At 40.1% G+C, this 24496-nt stretch overlaps 1 protein-coding gene across 1 annotated transcript in view; it reads left to right on the top strand.

Moving 5' to 3' along the window:
- Nucleotides 1-24496, top strand: part of magi3a (membrane associated guanylate kinase, WW and PDZ domain containing 3a) — a gene marked incomplete in the record, with an annotated part of 197970 nt that overhangs the window by 82528 nt on the left and 90946 nt on the right. The window contains 1 exon segment of the mRNA XM_036141493.1: nt 21112-21153. Within this exon segment, the coding sequence (XP_035997386.1) occupies nt 21112-21153 (42 nt within the window).

The raw sequence follows: 24496 nt of genomic DNA, 5'->3' as shown, positions 1-24496 counted from the left end.
TCAGCGCTCAAGGAAAGCAAAAGTATGCATTATTTCATTTAGGATGTTAGGAAAAAAAGGTGAAACTGCACGGTTGTTGGTAAATTGTGATGATTATTCTGATTAACCCACATTCTCCTCATACCTCTCTTCAACTTTAACATCTCAGCAGATATGATCTGTAATATTTCATGTATTGAAATGGCTAGGAGGATTTTGAATTAACATTTTGTGCAGCTCTACTCAAGACGGAATTATAAATTATGTGGGTGTGACAAGGTCTGACTTCTTGATTTGAAACATAGAAATCCTACATTACTGACATACAAACCCAGAGGAAGATGTGTTCCTGTGTCGCCACAGTCCATCTATGTCCTCTATAAGCCATGTAGCAACACATCTGCCTCATGTGCCAGCAAAACATATTCTACTTCTTTAGTTTTTGCACACATAACACCAGTTCACAAGTTCAAATTGCTGTTTTTATTTAGATAGACTTCATAGTTAAAATAAATTACTGCTCAGCATATTAATCGGGGCAGCCAAGTTCCAATTTACTGTTAGGTGCGGTACATCAAAATATAATATTCATCTATATCCGGCTTGAAGATAACAACCTGATTGCCATGAAAATATACTTTAAAAACGTAAGTTTGATCTCTCCCAAGATTGCAGCATGTGTGTCATAAAAATAGGCTGGAGCTAAATATGTCACCGGTGCTTTAATTGGAAAACGATAAGCATTGAAGGGAGCATAAGAGCCATCTCCATTAAAAAAAAATGTTTCCTTTCGCTGACCCCTTATACTTCTCCTACATACACCAGATTGATTTTCAGACTATTTATCAGCACAACATACATGCATCTTTTCATCATTCAGTAAAACATTTAACAGCAAGGACGGGCCACGGCGAAAAAATAAAATCAAAAAAAGATAAAAGGTCAAGGCCACGTTATTGTCATAAATTACCATAAGGGTCACAACATAAAGTGAAGACTGATAAATAAATTAACTTTTTGTTGGGTTGAAAAAAGGGATCAGACGTCCTTCCTTTACATGATGCTTAAAGCTGGGTTTGATTTGCCTTTGTTGCACATTGGTATCATTTGATAACGACAGAGAAATGCAAGATTGATCTGCTGCCGATCCGACACTGATGGAGGCACAATCAACAGTAGGCCAGGGAGGGGTGTCCCATAGCAGAGCGCTGGTGTCCTGGAGAGGCAACAAGTTCCCAGGTTCGAATCCCACAGACTGCCACTCTGAGTCCTTGCTAAAGACCCTTCCCTCCATAAAAGACATTTCATCTCAGTGCTGCGTGTCCCGAGCCCGTAACATCATCAGGGACCCCTCACACCCCCACCATGGACTGTTCTCCCTGCTGCCCTCTGGGAAGAGGTTCCGCAGCATCCGCTGCAGGTCCACCAGGTTCTGCAAAAGCTTTTTCCCTGCTGCCATCAGACTGTTGAACTGCTGTTGAACGGCTGAACTATAACCCATAAACTCTGCACAACATTGGCATATTTTGCATCATTGCATCACCATCTAGCATTACAAATGCTGCCGAACTCTTAGTTTCTAAATGCATTCTTGCACAAATGCCCTTTGCACAATCAAATTCTGTACATACAAATGGTTTTTAAAAATACTCACCTGTACACTGTGACTTTCTCCTGCTTTGTTTACATTTAAATTGTTTTACTTTTAAATCACTGCTGCACCTTATACTGTATTTTAAATCTACTGTAATTTACAAGCTGTATGCAACAAAATTTCATTCTGTACATACAAAATGACAAATAAAGTTGTCTAAGTCTAAGAATTCTTCCCTGGTGCTCCACAGTCACAGCCCACTACTCCCTGAAAGGGACGCACTGGACAAATGTAATTGGAATATGTTGAAACGACAATAAAGATGATTTTATTCAGGATAAACCTCTAAGATGCAAAGAGAGGTAGGGACAGAGCAGTTTTCTTAACAAGTCCTTCCCGACTCTCATGGTGCGTAATGCATTTATTAAAAGCACCACAGTTCAGCTCATTCGTCAAGCAATGTGAGTGATGAAGGCCTCACAGGCAATTCTACATCCACCCTACATACTGTTTGTTTAACAAAAGCAATCTGTATGCTATGGAAGGCCACTGAGGACGAAAAGAGTTGCAACGCCCTCAATCCCCTTTCCTGTTCTTCAAAGGCAGTGAACAGGCTTCATCTTTATCCACCCCAACCTCTCAGTATTTCTCCATCCATTTCCCATTTAATTCGTCCGTCTACTGGTCATGTAAAGGAATTATTTATAACCCTTAATTCTCTGCTAAATACCCCATGAAAGAATCCAAGATGTTGGGTTTGAGCCTGGAAAAGAGCTTTTTTTTTTATTAGCAGGTTCTTCCTCTGATTCTTGTCATATATGCTCTCCAGCGCCTGGCTGCTAGTCTTTTCATCTGCTGTGAGTGATTGATGTTGTTGCCCTCTTTACTCTGGGCATCTGCCCAGATTATTAAACAGCCTCTTGTGTGTACCCTCAAAGAAATGCAAATAAATCATGGACTAAATGTCTGTGTCCAGTGGCCAAGTGATGTCCATAAACCGCAGTAAAGCTCAAGTCTCAGATATGACCTTGTGGACCAAATTCTTGCGTTATAGCCGTCTTCTTCTTCTCACACACGTGCACGCGCACACACTGAACGGATTGTAAGCTGGGCTGAAGTGACTGAAGTCCAAGCAGCTGACTCATTTCAGTGATATGTGAGTATCCTTTTCTGCCGGCAGCAGCTCTTACGCGTGATAGATGGATGTTATGCATGAGAGAAGTTTATCTTCAGGTTCACCCTGCCTGTCTAACGTCCTGAAGGTGGATCACAGGGATCAGGTTGTGAATGTGTTCTGGAAATGGGGGATATATCATCCGACAGTCATGGAATTGACTTTTACTGGTAGTTGATGGGGGACACAAGTCGAAGAAATGAAGTGAACGACAAGAGCCCCTCCTCCACTAAAAAAATTTAAATACCTGGGATTTTTTTTTACTTGGGTAAATTTTGTGCTTGCTGTTTCCACTGCTCTGAAAGGCTGTGGAAATTAATTTAATCAGTTTACTGACAAATTGGGAAGCTATGCAGAAAACTTCACTACACTTCCAGTTCAGGGGGTGGGACTAATAATAAGCCAAACAAACAAAGCCCAAATGAGAAGCCTGTATTCCACTAGTTGCAAGATATTTGCATGAAAGGTCCACCAATCCCCTCAACAATCCAATAGAATCTGAGAGCCCTAGTCCCTGAACAGGACCTCTTAGCCTTTCAGCACTTTGAATCGTCTTGTTGCTGAAAAGTGCTATCAATAAATAAACTTGCCTTTTATCTGGGAAAGTGTTGACCTGGGAAAATTAATTTACTTTGGTAAAATTGTGCCGAAACGTGCGGAATGCTTTCAAAATCCGGGGTAATGGCAGAAAGTCCCTTTTAATGTAAAAGGGGCTAAGATAAGAAATGAAATGTTCTTGGACTAAATGCTGCTTTTCCTGTTTGACGTCCTGGACAGGACCTTCGGGCTAGCATTGTCTAATTTGTAATGAAATAGTCTGGCCAACATTGCATTGTTTAAAAGGATGTCTATAGACATCTGCTGTAGAGTTTTACAAAATACTATCATCCACAGTATAAGAGACACAAGTTGGTTCATAGTTGGTAGAATTCACCGCTAGACCTTTGCAAATAAATGACTCTTACTTGGATGCGCCAAACCACAGCGATTTGGTGCATCTCCAAACCGCTGTGGTTGGAGATGCACCAATCAAGTTACCTGACTCCGCCAGATGGATTTGCTCCGCATATCCATCTGGAAATGTTCCGTTGAAGTAATTTTGGGAAGGGGCGAAAATACTGGTTAGCTGATTGGTCGCTCGTAAGCGACGACGAAAACACAACCACAAGCCAAGCTACTCTTGCTGCTGCAGGTAAAGGCTCGTTAGCTCAGCAAAGAAATACTCTGTAATTCCAATAAAACTTGCGCGATAGCCACGCTAACGCTAGTTTCATCGGCTGAAGCCGGCATGTTCTTTAGACTGAACTGTTGCGCTTCTCGTTGCGTCACACCTCAACCCGCCTCAAAGCCAACGCTGATTGGACGTTCGTTTGGTGAACGGCTCCAAATTTTCTTTAACGGAGAGTAGCCAGACTGATCTGCGAGTGAAACCTTGAAAGCTCGCGAGATCAGGATGGTCTCACGAGGCTACCAATCAAGCTGTTACAGGCCAACACCGATTTCTGGTTTCCTGAGATCTCCGTGGCTGATTCCAAATTTGTCTGATTCCAGTTTTCTTGCACAACACATACAAATTGTTTGAAAATGATTTCAGTCCCTGCTTGATTAATTGGTGCATCGCTAACATCAGGCAAAGCCTAGATTCAGGGTCTTGGAGGTCAGATTTAGGCGAAACGGGTTAGCGTTGCATCCATTACAAAACACAACCTTGCCTTTAGCCTACTGTGGAAGTCTTGTATTTCTGCCTCTCTGTGGATCTCCACTTCTTCCAGCGGCTGCAGCCAAAAGCTTCTCAAAGTGTTTACTTCCTGAAAGTTGATTGTCATGCCCGTCCCCCTAAATAATGCTACCCTTCTAATCCCCAAGTTTAAGATGTGATCAGAAATATAGAGTGTAGACAAACTATACGAGCTCTTTATTGTTGGTGCTTTCAACAGGCAGAAAACTTATTTAATAAATGACTTATCAGTTAATCAACCACCAGGTCTAACACTAATAGGCACCCAAAGGCCTGGCATGTGTGCTCGTTAGCAGGATGCCATTTAAAATTATCTGGGAGTCCAGAATCCACGCAGCATCTGGGTCAGTCTGGCAAAGGGAGATACACCCTTGTAATCAGCAACTACAGCTCCCGAGGCTGTGCTTACAAACTGCTCTGTCGTGCATATTATTAGCAGATAGGCCTAAAACATTACTGCTGACTGCCCAGGGTCAAGATAAAGGGAAAAAAAAAAACTTTCAGTAACGGATGTGCAGAAGCATTTGATTACACCTGGACTTTTGTCCAGATATTGAGAAAAGAAGTCAGTTGCTACCCAATCTATGTAGGAGTCACTAGTTATGTTTTATAAGACCAATTATCCAGCTCCACTGCTGTAAAAAAAAAAAACTTCTAAATTTTAATATTTCATATATAACACTGCCACTCAAATGGGTTTCAGACCTTGTGGCATTCTAATTCAGATAAAAATCTTTCTGTCTGTTCCAGAGAGAGATGGAGGGAGGGAGATTAAAAAAAAGACAGTCCTCTGTGTCCCATGAGGTTCGCTCTGACACATCAGAGAGCGTATTGTCACTGACAGCCTGAGTTATTGAGGCTAAGAGTCCAACACTTCACTTGATCTGTAGAGTCGGTATCTGTGGAGCTGCACATCCTTCTTCTGTTCGGCTGAGGCAAACTGGTATATCATGTTTGTCTTAGAATATGTCCAGTTTTCTTGAGTTGCATTAAAAAAAACTGTCACTGTTAAAAGTGCACTGAATCTAAATGATCAAAATATGTAGAAGTTAGGGTAGATGAGTCAGTTTAATCAATAAATTCTAATTTAAACATTTTTTAAGATTACATTTTTCTAATATCTGGGTTTGCTTTTGCCAATGCACTCATTGGGTTTCCATGAAGAGAATAGCATATTGTGGTATTTTACCATAATACGAGGCACTTTAAATTATTTTTTAAATAATGTTTTAAGTTGGTTTGAAGTAACACAAGTGAAGTGAAGCCTGTTCTTTGCTCATTGTGTAATACCACTATAGCAGCAAACATTTAGCTATATTTCCATTGTTTACAACGGCCATCTTGTTTTACAAGCATGTTTCACAGCTTGTATGTAGTTGCACTCTGAAATCAGGTCAAATCCAGATGAAATGCTTGACATAAAAGCAAGTTTTAAAAACTATTTCTTTAGTTTCTTTATGTGAAATGAAAAGGAGGAAAAAAAATAATGAATCAGATTTGGTATAATAAAATCTGAGATTTTATTTTTAAGCCATATCGCCCAACTCAAGTAAAAGTATCTTAGTGAGGTGCCTTGTTTTTTGACAGTAGTGTAGTGGCAAGTTCCAACGGTGTTTTTGGCTGTTTATTTTTTTATTTTACATCCTCTTGCCATTTGAATGACATATTTTTTTTTTTTTTTTTTTTTTTGCCTTTGTTGCTTTTAAATGTTTAGATTTCCGTGACAATATGGTCTTAATCTGTAAAATACCAGGTTTTCTCAAGGTAATGCAGAGATTTTCTTTAAACATTTTTTTTTTATCTTGCTCTTGTTACATTTTCATTGGAATTTTTTTTGGTCTATTGAACAACTGACCTGTAAATCTTTTAAACATCACTTAGGCATCAAGCGTGCGCACACAATTGGCTCCCATCTTTTTGAAAAACACAAAATAAAAATTTTAAGGATAAAATATTGGCATCACCAAGGTGCAGATAGCCACAGGAAATATTCTCTTTTTAAAATATTTTTAAAGGCAGTTGAAGCCCTGTCCTTTTCAGGTAAGTGCTGAACCCTCTCCTGGGGAGAGTCATGTATTTACAACCGTGGTAAAGATGTATTAAAAAGACTTACTGTAATTCATCTTTAATTGCATTAGCTTAATCTCACTTAGATTTTGTGTGTGTGTGGAAAAACCCCAACCTTTGATTAATGTAAATTTATTTAGTAGGTTAAAAGAAATCCCATTTCTCAAAGTATAAGCTACAAAGTCAATGGTCCCACAGTTATTCGCAAACTTTTTTATGCCTATAAATCAATGTAACTGAAGTATTTCATGTCTTATAAGTTTTACTTTTTTAATCCATCAGTCTTTTTAACTCTTTTAATGAATTATCATAGATTTCCTGTTACCTTGGCTTATAAATATGAGATGACCGAATGTCTTTTGTATACTCTACAAAGTGGGAAACACAGGAGCATGTGTGTATAAAGCTACTTTCCTCAATGTATCGATATTTTCAGTAATGTGTTTTAATGTCCACTGAATAAATATACTTAAAATTAAAAGATGGATTATTTTTTTTAAATAAGATGGAGCTACCATAATACAAGGTGTTTATATTTTTAGGCTTTTTGAACAACCTTATTGGGGGAGCCAATAATGGCAGATGCTGTAGACATGCATAAATACATATATGTTTAGTGTTAATTACATTCAGGTTACAAGTGTAACAATTAGCAGAGCAATAAGGTATTTAGAATCACCTGTTTCAAAACTAAGCAATGCAAAGGGATTTTTTTTTACAGCAAGATGTATCATACCGGTCATACTCTGAGTCACACAACCAGTCGGGGTAATTCCACAAACTTCAATAGAAGGGGGTTTATTGTCTATGTTTTGTCCAGGTGATGTTGTTTTTAGATGTAGCACTGTGGCTCGTGGAGGATTGAATCTCCCTTAAAACCAAAACAGCAGAAATCCAAACCCCTCATTGGTCGTCGTTTACTCAATGGAACGAATGCCCCATAGCTGAGGATTGACTTTCACATTTCGCTTTAAGCGAGTTACGAGGACGGGTTGCATATCAAGATGAGGAAGCCGTATTATTCCTCAATAAGCGTGTGATGTCACGAGCTGACTGGACACAAGGTGTTCAGGCCCAGCAGGAACCAAACAAAGCCACAGGTTCCTCCCCGCCCAGTTCTTCCATGATTCCCCGCTCGGGCTCCCCTCCACGATGCATCTTCCATTCTTTCTGATCTCTACATCACAGGGAAACTCTTTGTCTCCCTTCGCATGGACTGGAGGCTAAAAACAATCTCTGTCATAGAGATGAAACAAAAGAAAACCATTCAGGTCCTCTTTGATCTCTTGTTTGTCATCCAGGCTCTTTGGTAGCCATGCTCTGTGATCGAACATGTGCACGTCTGCTCCCTTGCAGTGTGAGCGAGCATTGTTGTTTGCCCGTGGGCTTTATGCATGTGTATACAACAGGTGTACGTATGTGTGTCGAGGGACAGGCAGATGTTTCAAAGCACAATGATGTCAAACAGCAGCAGGCTTTTGATGGTGCTCCTGCAGGGCAAATCCTTTTTCCCTTTACCCCCGAGCAGCCAGAGGAACAGTGGCGTGAGAGAGGAGTGTGCTCTTCAAGGATCCTCCTGCATGCATGTTCTGCTCTATTATGTTACAATTTTCTGCAGTCATTTAGGCAGATTTGCATGCCTCATAAAGGGCATGAGCTCACAGTTAAAAAAAATTAGGAATGTACATGTTATAGGTGGGAGACCAGGCCAGGACAGGGATAGAAGATAAGAGCTGAATATTTATTGTCTTTTGTTTTATATATATATATATCCCATGCTTCTGTGTTATCTGTGCTTTTCTACTGCCCAGTCATATTATTGGTGGTGCAGAATTTAGCCTGCAGTGGTGGCTTACAGATCTCCATGGTTTGATTTAAGAGGACATATTCTAAAATATAATGCTTTTTTTGTGGGTCTTCAGAGATTGCATTTGGACGTCTGAAGTCACCAGGTTAAAAAATAAATAAAAAAATAAAAACACAACAATGCCTTTTTGTTTTGTGTCGTCTGGGCTTTAAAATATTTTATGCAGTGAACCATTTAGAATTGATTAGGAACGGCTCAGCTCAGAGGGGAAGTAGTCCAGCCTTTGCCTTTTTATCTCCTTTAAACTTCAAGTCAGGTTGCATTAAGTGAACCATGGAAGAAGAAAGTTTGTCTTTTTTGTGCCTTTTTCTTGGAAATAAACTACGAATTCTCATCAGAAATGATCAAGTCAACTTAAATCACAAAGACATTAATGGTTTTGTCTATGCATTTTTCCCCAGACAGTAGCTAAGAAATTGTCATTTTAAGTGTTTTATTAGATGCGGTGTCATAGCGTTTGGCACAACTTGTTTAGACTGTGTCAATTCTTTTGCAGGTTTATTTTAAGTAACAGGATCTGACCAAAGCATTTTAATTAATCAGACTCACTGAATAGCTGCTGTTTCTCTCACAAGACCATGTTTTTATGAATATTTGTTCAGTATACGACTAGCCAGTTCAGCTTGCATCAGTTTGTGTTTTAGATTTATAACTAACCAAATGTAATCAAAAGACCATAACATTGATGCAGTCCATCTCCGTAATGTGTCACTGTGGCGGGGTTTTTTGTTGAAAATCCAAGAAGGAAGAGGCCAAGAAGAGCATTGCTATCACTATGATCACAGTATTTAGGAGAACGTTTGCTCTCGTCAATCAACTCTGCAGTCACATCTGAGCCTCGGCAGCTTTAGCACCAACGGTCATACTGTATTCCCAGTGCTTTTCCAGTCTTTTCCCTCTTAAATCATATTTTTTTGTGTATCCCCCCCCCCCCCCCCCCCCCCCCCACTGGATCTTGGAACTTTCTTCATTGTTTCCACAGTTAGCTGGGAGCCGCTAATAGTCGTTAGCTGCTTCCTGCACATGTGCAGTGTCGTACATCCATTGTCATTATAACTAAACATGAAGGGCTTTACTTACTAACAAACTGAGCAAAACCAAAGCTTCAAACACCCAAATAACAAGTAATATGCCAGCAGGATCTGATAATGTTTCATAAAAACTTTGTATGCAACCAGAGTGAGTTACTGACGTATAAATATAGAAAAAAGTCAAACAAGTGTCGTTCAAAGATAAATAGACTTAATAGACTTAGAGTTAAAAAAAAAAAACAACAACAACATTCCAGTACCCACCATCTTTCTACATAATTGATGCGTAGTATATGCAATGGGATCTCCCGGTGTGGTAGGGTGATGCAGATGGTTCAGACATGTTCAGACATTTTTTTGTGAACGTGGCAGTGTAAGGATGCTGCATATACTGCACGCAAATGCCATACTTAACCCCGTGTTATGCCGACGCCTTGTCTGCACTGATTTACTCACCTCGGCATGGTGAATGCTTGACATTGCTCCAGCTGACGGCAGCCCAGCTAACCGTCTGTTATTGTAGGATTTGTCCCTTCTTCTGGTTAATTCCTCAAAAATCATTTGACCACATAGGGGTATTCGTAGACGGTGTAAACATGCAACCCAAGATGGTAAAGCCATTGTGAAAACTAACTCATGCTATCCTGGTGCAGTTAAACACAGGGGCGTAGCTATGGGTGGGCCATGCTGGGCAGACCCCTCATTCCTTTTCATCCCTGTTTAAAAAGAGTGCTTTACAGGCTGTGTTTATGCATTTGCCCCACCATGTTTATCCCTCGCGCTCAGCGCAGAACTGAAAAGAATTGTTTCCGCTCCCCTCACCGCCTTAGCCTGGTATCATTGAACATAAATTATGCTGGGAACGGACAATCAGTTCCCAAATGGCCTACTGCTTTTCTATAGCCATCTACGCTGTGTAGAAAATTGAGACGCAGTGAAGTAGAGAGCCTAAAGATCTGCGGCTATAGACATAAAAGTGCTATTTCCTATATTGTTTTTTCCTGTAGTCTTAATCCTATTGGGTAAAGGCAAAGCAGGAGTCCATGCCTCACTGGGTTCGCTTGGAGCACAAACATGAAACATCTGCTCGGAGAACAACTTCAAAACTCAGCCTTCGGCATGCGTAATTACGCACTTAGAGGCGCCCTGCGCACATACAGGGGAAGTACTATCTGGTCAGGGTGGAGGCTGAGATGACAACCCTGTCGCTGTGAAAGGTGACGACAAAGTTTAAGAAATGTAACAATCCAAAAGAGCAGGAGCGGATCAGAGGAACCCTTAGCAGCAGGATCATACGTAAAGACGCGTAGTAACAACCGCCGCCTGCTTCAAGTGCTGCGGCCAACCGTATTTTCCCCTCTTTTAACTGTAAACTGTAATATTGTGTTTGATTAAACAAAAAGGAGGAAAAAGCAGAAGTTCTTCATTTATTAAAAACAACTGTTTCATGCATCCTGGGCGTCTGGATCGATGATGTTTAGTGACGTTGCGTTCAGAAACGGAAATAATGACTCTGACAGGCGGCTGCAGTTTAAATGATCCAGAAGCTACTCCGCCGTGTTTGTGGCTCTAAATCATCTTACAAGTGATGATGGGTCCTGATTATTTTTTTTCCGCTGCCAATTAAAGGATGTTCACTGGAACAGAGAAGGTCTTTTCTCCTTCCCTTCAACCTGTATCTCCTCCATAGTGAACTTACAAACGTGCAACTTACAAATTAACATACTTTAGACTATAATTATTATTATTTTTTATTATGTGTGGCTGAAATGCTAATTCTGGAAACGCCACAGGTTAAACAGTGAATTTTATGCCTTTGATCCTAACACACATGCACTATACAAAATAGGGGTGCATCCAAAGTAGGCATTTACTATTTTATCCTATTCTACATATCCTATTGTATTCCTATTATTTCCTATTTGACACAATACAAAAACGTGCCTAATTTGTTCATTTCTGAACCCTGATGATATCTCGACTTATACAGGATTTGTGAAAGTCCTCTCAGAGGTCAGATGGTCAGTCTTGAACTGTCCTCTGCCAATCCACAATGCAAAGACATTTCCCTGGCCTCCTTTCATTTTATAATATCAAATACTGGATACTTATTCCTATTGGCTGCGAAGAAAAGGGTAGCATTAATTTAAGGGTACTCACCTCATTTAACAGAAACTGATTATAGCGTACATCTACACTGGCTGGTCTTTTGTGAAGTCGAGTCTCGCCAGTGTAGGTGTGTACTGTTAAATGAGGCAGAAAATGCACCAAGCCCAATTTATCTCAGATATGTAGCCACATTAATGGCTATTCTGAAGAGTCAGCGAACAACAGCAAGCAGAGCTGCGCATACCAGAGCCCATATTTTTGAACGCTGAGTGCTTTGGGTGCCATCTGTGTCGAGTGTGCTGATGATTATGGCGCTGACAATTTTCCACCCATAACATTAAGTTTCTGCTCATTGTGCAGCTAGATCACTCCTTTTTTTAAAATATCTTCTAAAACAGTTGATTGCGCATTTCTGCCAAATGTATGGGGGATAATGACACTCCCCTTATGCCACAGTAAGCTCAGATAAAGAGTCTCATCTAGCTGGCAGATTGTGTGCAAAAAAGAAAAAGAAAAAAGCATTACAGCTTTTGATTAAATGTATCCACAAATACTCTAAATCAACATATTATGGCTGCGTTGTATCAGAAACGGTGACTTTCTTGACCTTGTTGTTGTTAGTTTGAAAGCTGTGCAGGATGACCTTACGTTGAGATAAGTTCCTGCCAATTAGATCTGAAGATGAGTTTGTATAACCTGAATGGAGGAAAAACAGTAACGGACTTTCCTGATCCCATATCTTACCTCACTGCCCAATAAATCTCATAGGCTCTGTAGCCGCTGTTTGACGTCCGAGGTTTTCCTTTATGACTGTCGATCATTGAGAGAAAAAGTGTTGCTACTGATTAAAAAACAAAACATTTGTGAAACATAGCTTTCCCTTTTTAAAGAATTGGTGTTTTTAGAGGGTTTGCAAGTTTGACCTCTACCACTTTAACTGAGCATAAGCGTGGGTCGGCTGGAAGAGGCCTCTCGTGTTAGAGCTGCCCAAGGCTGGGTGTCCGCTGCTCTGCGGAAAGGAAGTAATGCGACGATTTCTTTCTCCATTGTGGGAACTTGTTGTCCTTAATGGTCGGATATTATGTTGATTTTCTGTCTGCCTCTTGCCCAGAGTTGCCAAATAAATCTTAAAAGGTGGTAATTAACAGATGGCATGGGTTTCCCTCGCTGTTCCTGGAGCTGCACCGTAATAGAATGGCTCATTAGACGCCCGCTGCCTCCACTGATTGTGACATCCCTGCACTACCTCTTCACTATTTTTAGGAGACGATCTCTGAACATGGATGCTCGTTGTGACTATGCTGTCTGTTGAGGTGGCGCTCTGTTAAACGGCTGCGCTGTGTCTAAGTTCTTTACGGCCCCATTGAAGCGAGATGGGATGCGCCAAGACTCACGCTAAGCTGCAAGGACTTGGAGACAAAGAAAGATCAATAGTTTCTACTGAGAGGTCAGGAGCAACGTAACCGAATGCTTATTTGTTTAACTATTATTCTTTGAGGAAGGATATTTCTATGAATGCCAATTTTCTGGTCCGTCTGTAGGTTTAAAAGCTGTCAAAAAAAGGTATATACACCCATTTTTCACCATTTGATGTGAAGCGTCACCTGTATAATTCATTTGAAAGCAAATAAATCTGTTCAGAAAAAAGACACGAATAAAGATACTGCAATAACCTGGCTGCATAGAAAGGGCAAATCCTTCAAATAAAACTTTGCTGAAGCACCTTTTGATTAAATTTCAGCATTTCTGTCTTCTTGAGTTCAACCCGTGCTGTAATTATAGCAAATCTGAGTCAAATCCAAAGTTCAGCTGTCCTTCTAGGATTCTCCTGACATTTGCTCATCTTCAAAGAAAAGATCCGAATAATCTCATTGTACAAGACAGCAACACCGAAGGAGCTGCTAGTCCTTCTGGCTTGTACTGATCATGTTCTCCGTTTGGACTGCAGAGGGTTGGTAGACAGGGAAAAAAAAAAAAAAAACATTCAGGCTGGGCTAACATCTCCCAAAATCTTGTGGAAGATAGCCTGTGGAAACAAAACTTGAAGTTCAGGGTTGCATTTCCAGAAGATAAGCTTCTTTCAGAACTTTCAGAAAGAACTGGGATTTTGTCAGGGGGATAAAATTAAGAATTGCAATCCGCTTTAATCGGCAAGTTTGTGCACGCTGGCAAGAAGTTTAGCTGTAGTTCCACTTTGCCCTCAGTGGAGACATTGTTAATATTAATTATATAAAAAAGGGAAATAAAAATGTTTTTTTTGTAAATAAATATTATATATGGTGTTTTTACAAAAGAGAAAGACATGGTTTGATAGTATCCATATGGGAGAGACATCGTAGAGAACCTGGGTGAAAGAAACTGTCTCTGTGGCGGCTGGTTTTTGTAAATAGTGCTCTATAGCAGCGACCTGAATGTAAAAGTCTGAACAGTTTGTGTGCAGGATGTGTGGGATCTGCAGAAACGTTAGCTGTCCCTTTCCTGACCCTAGACCTGTAAAAGTCCTGCATGGAGAAGGAAGGTCAGCCCCGATGATCCTCTCTGCAGACCTGATTGTTTGTCGTGGTTTGGACCTGTCCTGGTTTGAGCTTCTTCATAGTCTCAGCTTCAGGAATTTAGCGAGGTAGACACCAAATCTAGATGCGCCATGCTCACATACTCCTGCCAGAGACTTAATGATGAAATCAAATCCAGGAGCTAAAATAGGTTATTGGTTTATGGATGTGAACCCGTTGCAACTAGGTTATTGCATTAGATTGTGTCGTTCCCCTTCTATCAGATTTGTTTGTTTTCCCAATTGAGTAACTTGACATTTTTAGATCTGTACATTTTTCCGAGCCATGGTCTTTAAATATTGATTAACACTTTAAGTTACATAGTCAGAGTTAGTTATTACATGTTGTTCGACTACTGTTAGGAAACACTAAATTATTACTAATGCCACAGTCTGAGACGCCGACGCTGCTCGCTTTAAAACAACTGATATGGCCACGCTCCCATGTTGAATTACAAATTTCATTAATACATGCAAATAATTATCCGTAAAGTTAAGATAAGACACACACACATTTTGTAAAATGAAACCACACTGGCTGAAATGTAGTTCTTAGTAAATTATTTTAATAGATTGCCCTGACTGAGCTGTTAAAGCGTAAATGTTTGAGAAAATGTGTTCAGTCCACCATACCCCTTGTATAAAATTAATTAAATTAAAATTTCCAATAAAATGTAGTTGTATAGTGTCAATTCGTGAAACATGTCATCTCAAAGCACTTTCCAAAGTCAAGTTCAATCAGATTATACAGATTGGTCAAATAGTTTTCTCTCTAAGGAAACCCAGTAGATTGCATCGTGTCTCTCCAAGCAGCATTCCCTCCTCATAAAAGAGCGTAGAGCCACAGGGACCGTCGTCTGCATTGTTGATGGTGAAGTTAAAAGCTGAAATAACAAACAATGCAAATTGTAGAACAGTAGGAGAACTCAGCAGAGTGAGAAAAATAGACCCTGATGTCCTCCAGTAGCCTAAGCCTATAGCAGCATAACTTCAGAGATAGCTCAGGGTAACATGAGCCACTATAACTATAAGCTTTGTCAAAAAGGAAAGTTTTAAGCCTAGTCTTAAAAGTAGACAGGGTGTCTGCATCATGGACCAGAACTGTGAGTTGGTTATAAGGGCCGAACTCGTGTGCAGCCTTTTGTCCTCACTGACTCACTTTTTTGCATAACTCTTTAATGGTCGTGACATCACTAGCAGCAAATTACAGATGGTGAGGCGAGCAACGGTTTGTTCACTGCCAGGGAGACGACGGACAGCCGCGCGCGCTCTGCTTTCACTCTGCTTTCTGTTTGTGTAGGAAAGTTGACGATGCACTGGAACAGTCATGCAGCACGTTACTAACTTGTGATCCTACAGTGCTGATGCTTTCGGGGGTTATTTTCCTCGCTGTAGTTTAACTGTGAGGCACAACAGGGTTTCAGCGACAGATATCTGACGTGCACATACCTTGTAAAGGACCGGGTGTCGGAGAAAATGTGGAACAAAAGCTAAAGGAGAAGCTAAAGGTTAAGCAAGAAAGATGATCGAGGAAGTCAGAAGGTGATCTCGGCTTGGTGTGAGGAGGCCCGTGGGGGTCTGCTATGACTGACGAATCTCCGCACTGAGAGAGGTAAAATCAGAGATGGAGTGAGAATGATGAGGAGAAATGATGAAACGGGAAGCGGAGGGGGGCGTGGTGGGTTTCCACATGTGTTCCCATGCATCATCGTGACTCCGAGCATAGACCCCCTCCACTCCCACCGTCCTGCCCATCCCTGCTCCGTCCGTTTTTTTTAATAACTCTCTGTCCTTGAACCGCCGCCCCTGCTTTCATCCACCGTCTCGCCTGCCTGTGTGAGAGAGCGGCTCAAAGCCGAGTGACCAGCCACAAAGACCTCCATTAAGTCCCACATGCCTCGCTGTTGCATGAAGCGCTGCTTTGAGACGTAGCAGGACACCCCGCCACCCCCTCCTCTCGTCCCATCTTTGGAGATATGACGCAGTGCACTAACACAACCTGACAGGCGGGCCACAAAGACTGCACTGTTAAATGCCCTCGAGTTGTCTACTTTGGGCAGGAGGAGCGATTTTCAGTTGTTCGTGCGTGCGCTCGCAAGAGGGTACACGAAAAAAGTTTGCTTTACTGCATCATCGGTGGGGTATCTGCTATTAGCTGCGGCTGATCTCTAGTGACAATAACCCCTTTTGTTGACTACACTGAAACAAGCTTATCTCTCCAGGCAAAATGTAAAAAAAAAAAAAAAAAAGGATTTTAGGGTTTCGTCAGTGAAGAAATAACTTCCATCTCCTTGAACATGGAAACAGCCTGTGACGGGGAATGGGGTGTATGTTCCTGTTTTGGAATTTGTGGGGGTTTCTTCTCTTACAGCTTCTGGGAACATAAACCGCAGGCTTGTGGCTTTTGAGTTTATGCATAGCCGGACTCGGCTTTTGTTTCCTTGACCCAAATTCCTTGAATTTGTTGCGCCATTTAAAACTCCATGGAGTTGCATAACCGAGAGCGCTTCGCTGCTGCCCCCACTTTTACCCCTGCCGGTTACTGGACTACTCCAATCAGAGTAAAACAGAGGATGCGTTTGGGCATGCTGCAAATCAAAAGCTGCAGGAGTTGAGTTGACTTTAAAAACCTACTGGGCAAAACGACTGAAATGTGTCTATTAAAAACAATGTCTGGACGACTTTTGGATGAATTGCTGAAACCACTCACGGCAGGAGGCGTTTTATTTTCCCCACAGAATCTAAACCTGAATTTATTAAGTTTACAGCGTTTTTTTGAGTTTTTATTACAGTGAAACCTAATATCTCCTGCAGGACGTTACTGCTAAGAAACATTCTCATAAAAAGCTCCGTGTGAGTCTCTGAGGAGAAATCTTACAATGTGTCAGATGCCTCACACTTTAGGAATGTCATTGCTTTCACTGTTGGATTTTTTTTCCCACTTTGTCACTGAAAACTGAGCTTTTTTCCACCTTCTTTTTGTCAATTTCTTGTTTGTTTTTTTAACCCACTTTGTGCTCGTGTGAGTGTATCCGAAACAATGAATGGGTTCCAATTCATCTGTAAAATGTCTTTTAATGCAGACAAAGGAAATCCACAATAACCTTTGATTTTTCCAAGCCTTCCTGTCTGGAACACTCAGTAATTTGTGTTTTGTATCAGAGGCGACGTCACACTGTGTGTGTGAGAAAACAATCGTAAAAAAGGATTTTAGCCACAACTGTTTTCAGCATGTTTCATTAGCAAATAGCCCCGTTAGCACAGCTAGGTTTGGGTAAAACGTAAGCCTCTTCCTGTACTCACTAGAGAATCTAGCCCCTAACCTTTACTCTGAGATTTGAAAGGACCAACATTTCCAAATCCTGCATGTTGCATATCAGACAGAGGGAGTAAAGCAAAGTACGTTTCCTGCATGACGTTCCGTCAATATCTCAAGCCAGAGCTTGAGATATTTACTCTCCCACATACAGACTGCAGTTAAATCACTCGTGTGTCAAGTTACGGTTGGCTTGTCCACCTAATTAAATGTGTAAAAAAATAAATAAATAAAGCGCTTGTGCATCTGAGGCCACATCCACCGGCTCTGTGCTCGGATAAAAGGGAAAGGTTTGAATTTTGCTCAAACAAAATAGCTCAGTGGTGGCTCTAAACATTGTGTTGGCAATTCTTTTACAAACGCGATCTCTTTCTTACGTTGTACTGAACGACTTCATGCACGTGACCATTATGTCCATTGGGTTATGATGTAACTCAGTGACTTTTGTTTTCTGGACAGCCAATTACTAATTTTCTCTTTGAGGGTTTGGCAGCACTGCTTCTTACATCCCTGTCCTTATGGATTTCACTTTTAAAAGCATTACTGATGTTGAAAATAGTCACTACTTAATAGTTTATGTCTTCTTTCACACTGAGGAGCAGTAGTGCGACCCGTTATTGCTATGATATGGTGCATTCAATGACCGACAAAAAGACCAAAGCTCTATTTCACCAGTTGGAGCTGCGAAAGCAAAGAATTGTCTGATTCTGGTCACCAGTCCCTGTTTCAGTGTATTTCTGCTTTAATGATATACAGTAGTTACATATCGGAAATACTTTGCAGATGTTTTTTTCTGACAGAATCTGTCTGATTTTTTTTTTTTTTTTTGTAGCTTGAAGCAGAATTCAATACATGCCAGTCATATTTTCCTGTTTGTCCGCTGCTTAGCTTTAATTGTTCAACGTTTCCCAATCTGAAGATAACATGTAAGATCTTGACATGTCTGGCAGAGACGCTGGAAAAGGATGGACAGAAATTATTAGCTTTGAGCTTCGTAGAGCCATGTTTGAGGTCTGTGACTGAGACTGCACGCCCGGAAAAAGCAGCTTTCGCAAAATTAGAATTAATTTTTTTTTTTTATCGTGTCAAAGTGGCATGTAGCTTTTCATGACATTATCAGATCTTTGAGGTCATCGCCTCATTAAGCTGTAGGGCAAATTCTGCAAAACCGTCTTTGAGGCAAGGCAAATTTATTTGTATAGCACATTTCAGTACAAAGACAATGCAGAGTGTTTTATGTGATTAAAACATAGGAAAATAAAACAGAATAAAATTGGGTTGGAATAAAATTTAGAAACAAAATAAAACATGGAAAAATAGAAACTAAAAGCAAATATTAAAAACCGTATTAAAAACTAACGATGTCTCAGTCATGTCATGCTTTTAGGCCCATACTTTTCATCATGAAATCAAACTTTCCACCCTGGGGAAAAGATTGGCCAAAGATTGAGGCCAAAGTGCTTCCAGCTGTCCGTGGAGAAGTATTTTCTCAATGCTCAGCGTGTCCACTCATGGGGCATGCTGCAGCAAAAACAAGGGACCCCTCGCTGTTTCCCCCTTCTCTCATTTGGCTGGCATTCCTTCACTCAGGGGACAATGGGAGATCTATTTCTTCTCAAGTGTCTCAAGTGCAGCTTGAGCGCAGCTGCGGAGGTCCTCAGGAATCTGAGGTGTTGACCCATCCTGCAGAGCTGCAGCAGTACATCCAGCTCAGGAGACCAGACCGCTCACGATATTAGGCTCACGGGAAAAGAGATGCCACGTCAAATGTTGCCGTTCTGTGTTTCCACAAACAGAATAGAGCCATGGTTCTTAAACTGTGGCACAAATACTACTGATGGTACTCCTGCTGCCTTTATTGGTAGACAGAATGTATTTTGACACGGTTATTTGCAAGGGGAAAAAAACTGACAAATTTACAACGATATAGGGATACTAAAAACAATGATCACAAACTCCCAGTTCAAACTAAAGAGAACAGAGTTAACCAGGAAATAGTGCCGGTAACTGCTTATGTTGTGCTACATTTTTCTTTTCAGTTTGAGCTTGGAACTGGAAATTACATCAAAGACATTTTCATTATGGCCCGGTTCCAAGTTTAGATGCCAGTGGGGTTTGCCAATTGTGCAGAGGGCTTTCGAACTTTAGCAGCATGCTTACAAAAACAGGTTGTATAGTTTTGGTGTGACAGATGAAAAGAAAAGTAACAAAAAATGCAAGTGAACTGTTTTTTGTGCCTGTGCAAATTCTCAGCTGTGCGGGTCATCTCACCAGCAAAGAATCTGAGGCGACCAGACTTTCATTTAGTTCTTTCTGAAAACGTTTCGACACCTATCCAGGAGTCTTTGTCAGTTCTGGTGGCACAACATTTCTCCTGTGAGCCAGGCAAACCATGGCAAACCTTTTCTTTTAGGAGGATGGGCCTCACTGCAAAAAACAGACTAAAACTTAACTAAAAATAAGTTAAAATTTTCTTTAAATGAGTATATTTGTACTTTATTTGAGTAGGTAAATAGATAATCTGCCAATGGCATAAGATTTTTGCACTTAAAATAGGAAGAAACTCATCTCCATCAACTTATTTCAAGTGCATTACATCTAATTGTCTTATTTGAGGGGTAAAAATGACTTTTTCCATTGGCAGATAATCTTATTTACCTGCTCCAATCAAAGACAAATACACTCATTTCAAGACATTTTTTATTTATTTTTAGTTCTGTTTTTGCAGTGCTCCATGTCCTTAAATACAGCAGTGCACCAACTGCAGGCGAGCCACCAGAACTGACAAAGACTCCTGTGTAGGTGCCGAAACGTCTTCAGAAAGAAGTGAGCGAAAGTCCAGTTGCCTCGGATTTAAGCCTGTTTGCTCCCGTTTTATTTTTTTTACATTTTATCAATGTATTCTATAATGAACTCATATTGGATTCTAAAGCTCGTAACAAACCCTCATTTCCCACTTTGAATAATGACTTCAGGTGACATTTCTGTAAAATTCTTAACTTGATACTAGAAAAAAAACTTGACTTTTGATTAAAAAAAACAAACTAATAAAGCCCAGTTCTTGATGTACTACTGTTATGTTAAAACTTCGGTTTCTGTTAACTCAGCATGTTTTAAAAGAATCTGTTCACCTATTCAGGTTTGACTTAAGCAGTTTACAGTTTACATCAAACGCTGCCAATACTTGTTAAAAAAACTTTTAAAAACTTGGGTAAAATATCTGTTTAGCTCAGACAGGAAGCTTTGAAGTAGACTTTTCACATCATTAGAGGCTAGTGGTTTGCTAGTTTTTAGACACAAAAGTACTACTTTCTGCTGATTTTGATCATAAAATAAGAGCCTTCGCCATTAATAGAGGTCCTCAAGATTAAAGTATTTACCATCATAACTTCTCCCTTTTGGGGTGAGAGGGGAGCTGGTGCCTATCTCCTGCTGTCAATGGTCCAGAGGCGGGGTACAACCTGGACAGGTCGCAGCTTACATTTAGTTCACTTTAATGAGAAAAACTGTTTTAATATTGTGAGATTTTGTTCATTACTCCACAGTTTATCTTTAGGAAACGGTCTCAGTCATATTGGACGTCACAAGTAATTCAACTGTCAAAGCTTTTAAAAAAACAAGTTTCATGTAGAGTTCCTTTTAAGACTTGGTTGACTGATGCACATGTTTATCTCCTTCTTTCCAGGTAAGGTGTTGAACACGGATTTGCGTCACTACCTCAGTCTGCAGTTTCAGAAGGGCTCTCTGGACCATAAGCTCCAGCAGGTGATCAGGGACAACCTCTACTTGCGCACCATTCCCTGTGAGTGTCTTCCAAAGCCTTGGACTCTTCTATCACCTCCTCTCTGCTCTTGCTGTCTAACCTTCTTCTACTCTTTTTTTAAATTCCACTTTAATCTGTTTTACTTTCAGTCTTTCTGGTACACCCAATCCTCATTTCTACAACAGAGAGGGAACTTTCCTGCATAGCTGTGGTTCACACTAATAGACTTGGGCTTCTTTGTGGGGAAAAAAGGGGCTAGAGGGTTCGGTACACCCCAGAGGCTAAAAACATGAACTTCAATTGACAAAGTTAAATTTACTCTGTTGTAGTTATTCATTTATCAATCAAACATTAATTGTAGAATATAATTGAATCAATATAATTGATTCGTTTACTTTGAAACTCACGTTGGTCGGAGGTTTAATGCTCTTTAAACGGGTCCTACATTTAACGTTTTCAGAACCCCTTGATCAGAATATCACAGTATTAAGACAAAAGGTACAGCTTTACAAGAATGCTCCCTGTTAAGAGGCTTATAAATGGTTTGTAGCTATGTTATTGATTATCTTGTACACACTTTATAAATCATAACAATTGATTAATATGTGTTAATAAATGGCGAGAAAGCAACAAAAAAGGGACAAAACTGACCAGTGTCTTGCCAATTCGGGAGCCAAATCTATATTTGGCTAAAAACGTTTCAAATTCTATATAGTTCACTAGAGTTACTAAATATTTCAGTCTAAAGTTCAACCTTGTAAGCTCAATAAGCATTTGAAAGCATAATTCTGTATCATGTAATATTCTACTTTGGTGTCAATGGTGTACACTTTTTAACAAGGCTCCCTTTGATAGTTGTAGATGTTTATAATACAGTGCTTTCTTCTGCTCTTCATAGAGTATCAGTAGTCTAACAAACTGCTTAATAGCTGGCTTATTAGTTAAGCGATCAACTCGGTTGGTATTCAGTTGGTTGCATAAATGACAACTTCTGTCAAGTGGTTCCCACTTTTTTGTTTGGGATTCAAACTGCAGGTTTCCCCCACTTGAAAGGATGTTTGCTTCCAGAGATTACCACAGGATTTCGCTCAAAAACACAAAAGTTGATCCTTTACTTTTTTCTCTTTTTATTGAAAGTTGTTGAATCAATAGTAGCAGTAATAGGTGAAAAAAACCTTTAACATAAACACACAGAAAACATGATTTAAATAACTAAAAATGATCCCTAAAACAAAATATACCATAAGATTTAAGCACCAAAATCAAAACATATTTGAAGTATTATTCCGTGATATTTTTTACATTCTAGTATTTATTTACCGGTTCTCGAGGGTTAACAGATTTAAATAAATTCTTTAACATTTCAACATTTTAACATTTCAATCTGAAATAAAATAACACTAATTTAATCTATAATATTTCCACACTTCAAACAAATTGTGGCTCACAGGCGGCTCCTTTTCTTTGGAACAAACTTTCAGAATCAGAATCAAGTTTATTGCCAGTAGGTTTGCACTTAAAAGGAATTTGACTTGGTGTTGATGGAGACAAAACAAAATAAAAATAGAATATATATATATATATATATATATATAATATATAATATATATATATATATATATATATATACAGAAGCTATCTACACACAGTATACTGTGTGTTAAGTGTAAAGCAGAATGTAACTACAGTGTCGTGTCTGCCTGTCTCCAGGTTGGGAGACACCCCCACCTATACTCAGTAACAGAGGGGCGGGGCATGATTCAGCTCAACAAATTATATTAACAAACCAGCAGCAATTTTAAAAACACTTCCCTTGTTCATGTCTTCTTACTCAGAGATGTATTTCCAAACAGTTTTTTTTTTTCTTTTCTGGTATGGAGTAGCATAGGAACCTTCTTTCAGCCAGCTGACTGGCACAGAGTACAACAGGTGGGGTGGGGCAGTGCTACATCATTCAGCTCATAAAGATGAAGGCAACTCAGATCTGTGTAATTTTCTCCGCCATCTCAATAAAAAATTTAAGCTATGCTTAGAACCGCAGCATACCCGGACGCTGGGAACTGGCTCCATGCCTCTTCTGTAATCATGTCTAGTTTAGTAAAGCAGCTGCTGTTTGGCTTCAAGCAAATCTCAATGTGCAGGCACCAGGAAGAAACACCTGAAAACAGCTTTAAATGGACGGTTGACATTTTTCGCAAAAACCTAAAGGCTTTTATCCTGTAGGGGGGAAAAAAAGGGATAGCGGTATCGATGGATTTGAAAACTGCTTGGCTTTGCTATGTTATATTTTGCAGTAAATTAAGTTCCTTGCTTCCTCTGTACCTTCTACCGGTGGTGTTTCAGCTCCTATATGACTGCGTGTTCAGTGCTCCTCGGGAAACCGTGGAATAAATAACCACGACAGGCTGATTTTGACTTCACGCCTGAGCGACTGTAAAACGGACAGCGAGGCCAACGGGTTTAAATAAAACAGAAGCTGTGATTCTCTCGGCTGCACATCGGAGTTATCCACCATTTTTGTCATTTCTCATTGGAAGAAAGGCTTTTTTTTTTTTATAGTTTTTCCTACGACTAATCGTTTGAAAAACCTTCGCCTCTGCGAGCCTGCTTTAACTGAAGAGTTATTCAAGAGTCAACAGAATATGCAGAATATGTTGTTAATCCATTGGACTTGTTCATGGAGATATCTGATGTCTGTCATGTATGCAAAGCAGCCTTGTTGGAAAGAAGTATGCCGGGGGCCTTCTTTCAGCCAGCTGACTGGCAGTGTGAACACACACCCTTATCAAAATCATGCATTTGTTTCCAAAAAACCAAAACATGGGTCCAATATGAATAATTTTAACGTGGTTTACAGTGAAAAATGGCGGTACCAGCACAATGGAGTGAGATAAATATTCAATGTGGATCACACATTGTCAAAATGTGGATGAGGTGGATTGAGTAGTTGGAACGTCATGGGTTTGATTCATCCACGTTAGATCGGTTATGTACACGATTTAGATCCACTTTATATAAAAGTTATTTTTAGTCGTATTCCAAATTTTAAAACTGATTTTTTTTCCCAAACTCCTTTAAGTGCGGGTCACATGTCAGGCAGAAACATAATCAAATACGTTTTTTTTTTTATTGCGAGACGTGTAGCTTACCACAATTATGCGTCTTTTCCACATTGCTCATTCAAGCTTTCGCCAGAGCCTGATCAAAGAGCGCTGAGCCGCCGTGACCCTGTGAGGAACCTGGACAGCCAATCGAGCGTGATGTCTGCGCTCGCTGCAGCAGGCGAAATAAGGTCTCAGGGCGAGGC

Source organism: Fundulus heteroclitus, chromosome 1 (genome assembly GCF_011125445.2).
Source record: "Fundulus heteroclitus isolate FHET01 chromosome 1, MU-UCD_Fhet_4.1, whole genome shotgun sequence".
Lineage (NCBI taxonomy): Eukaryota > Metazoa > Chordata > Actinopteri > Cyprinodontiformes > Fundulidae > Fundulus > Fundulus heteroclitus.
Note: the sequence above shows the minus strand (reverse complement) of the source record. Positions and strands in the feature narration are given on the sequence as shown.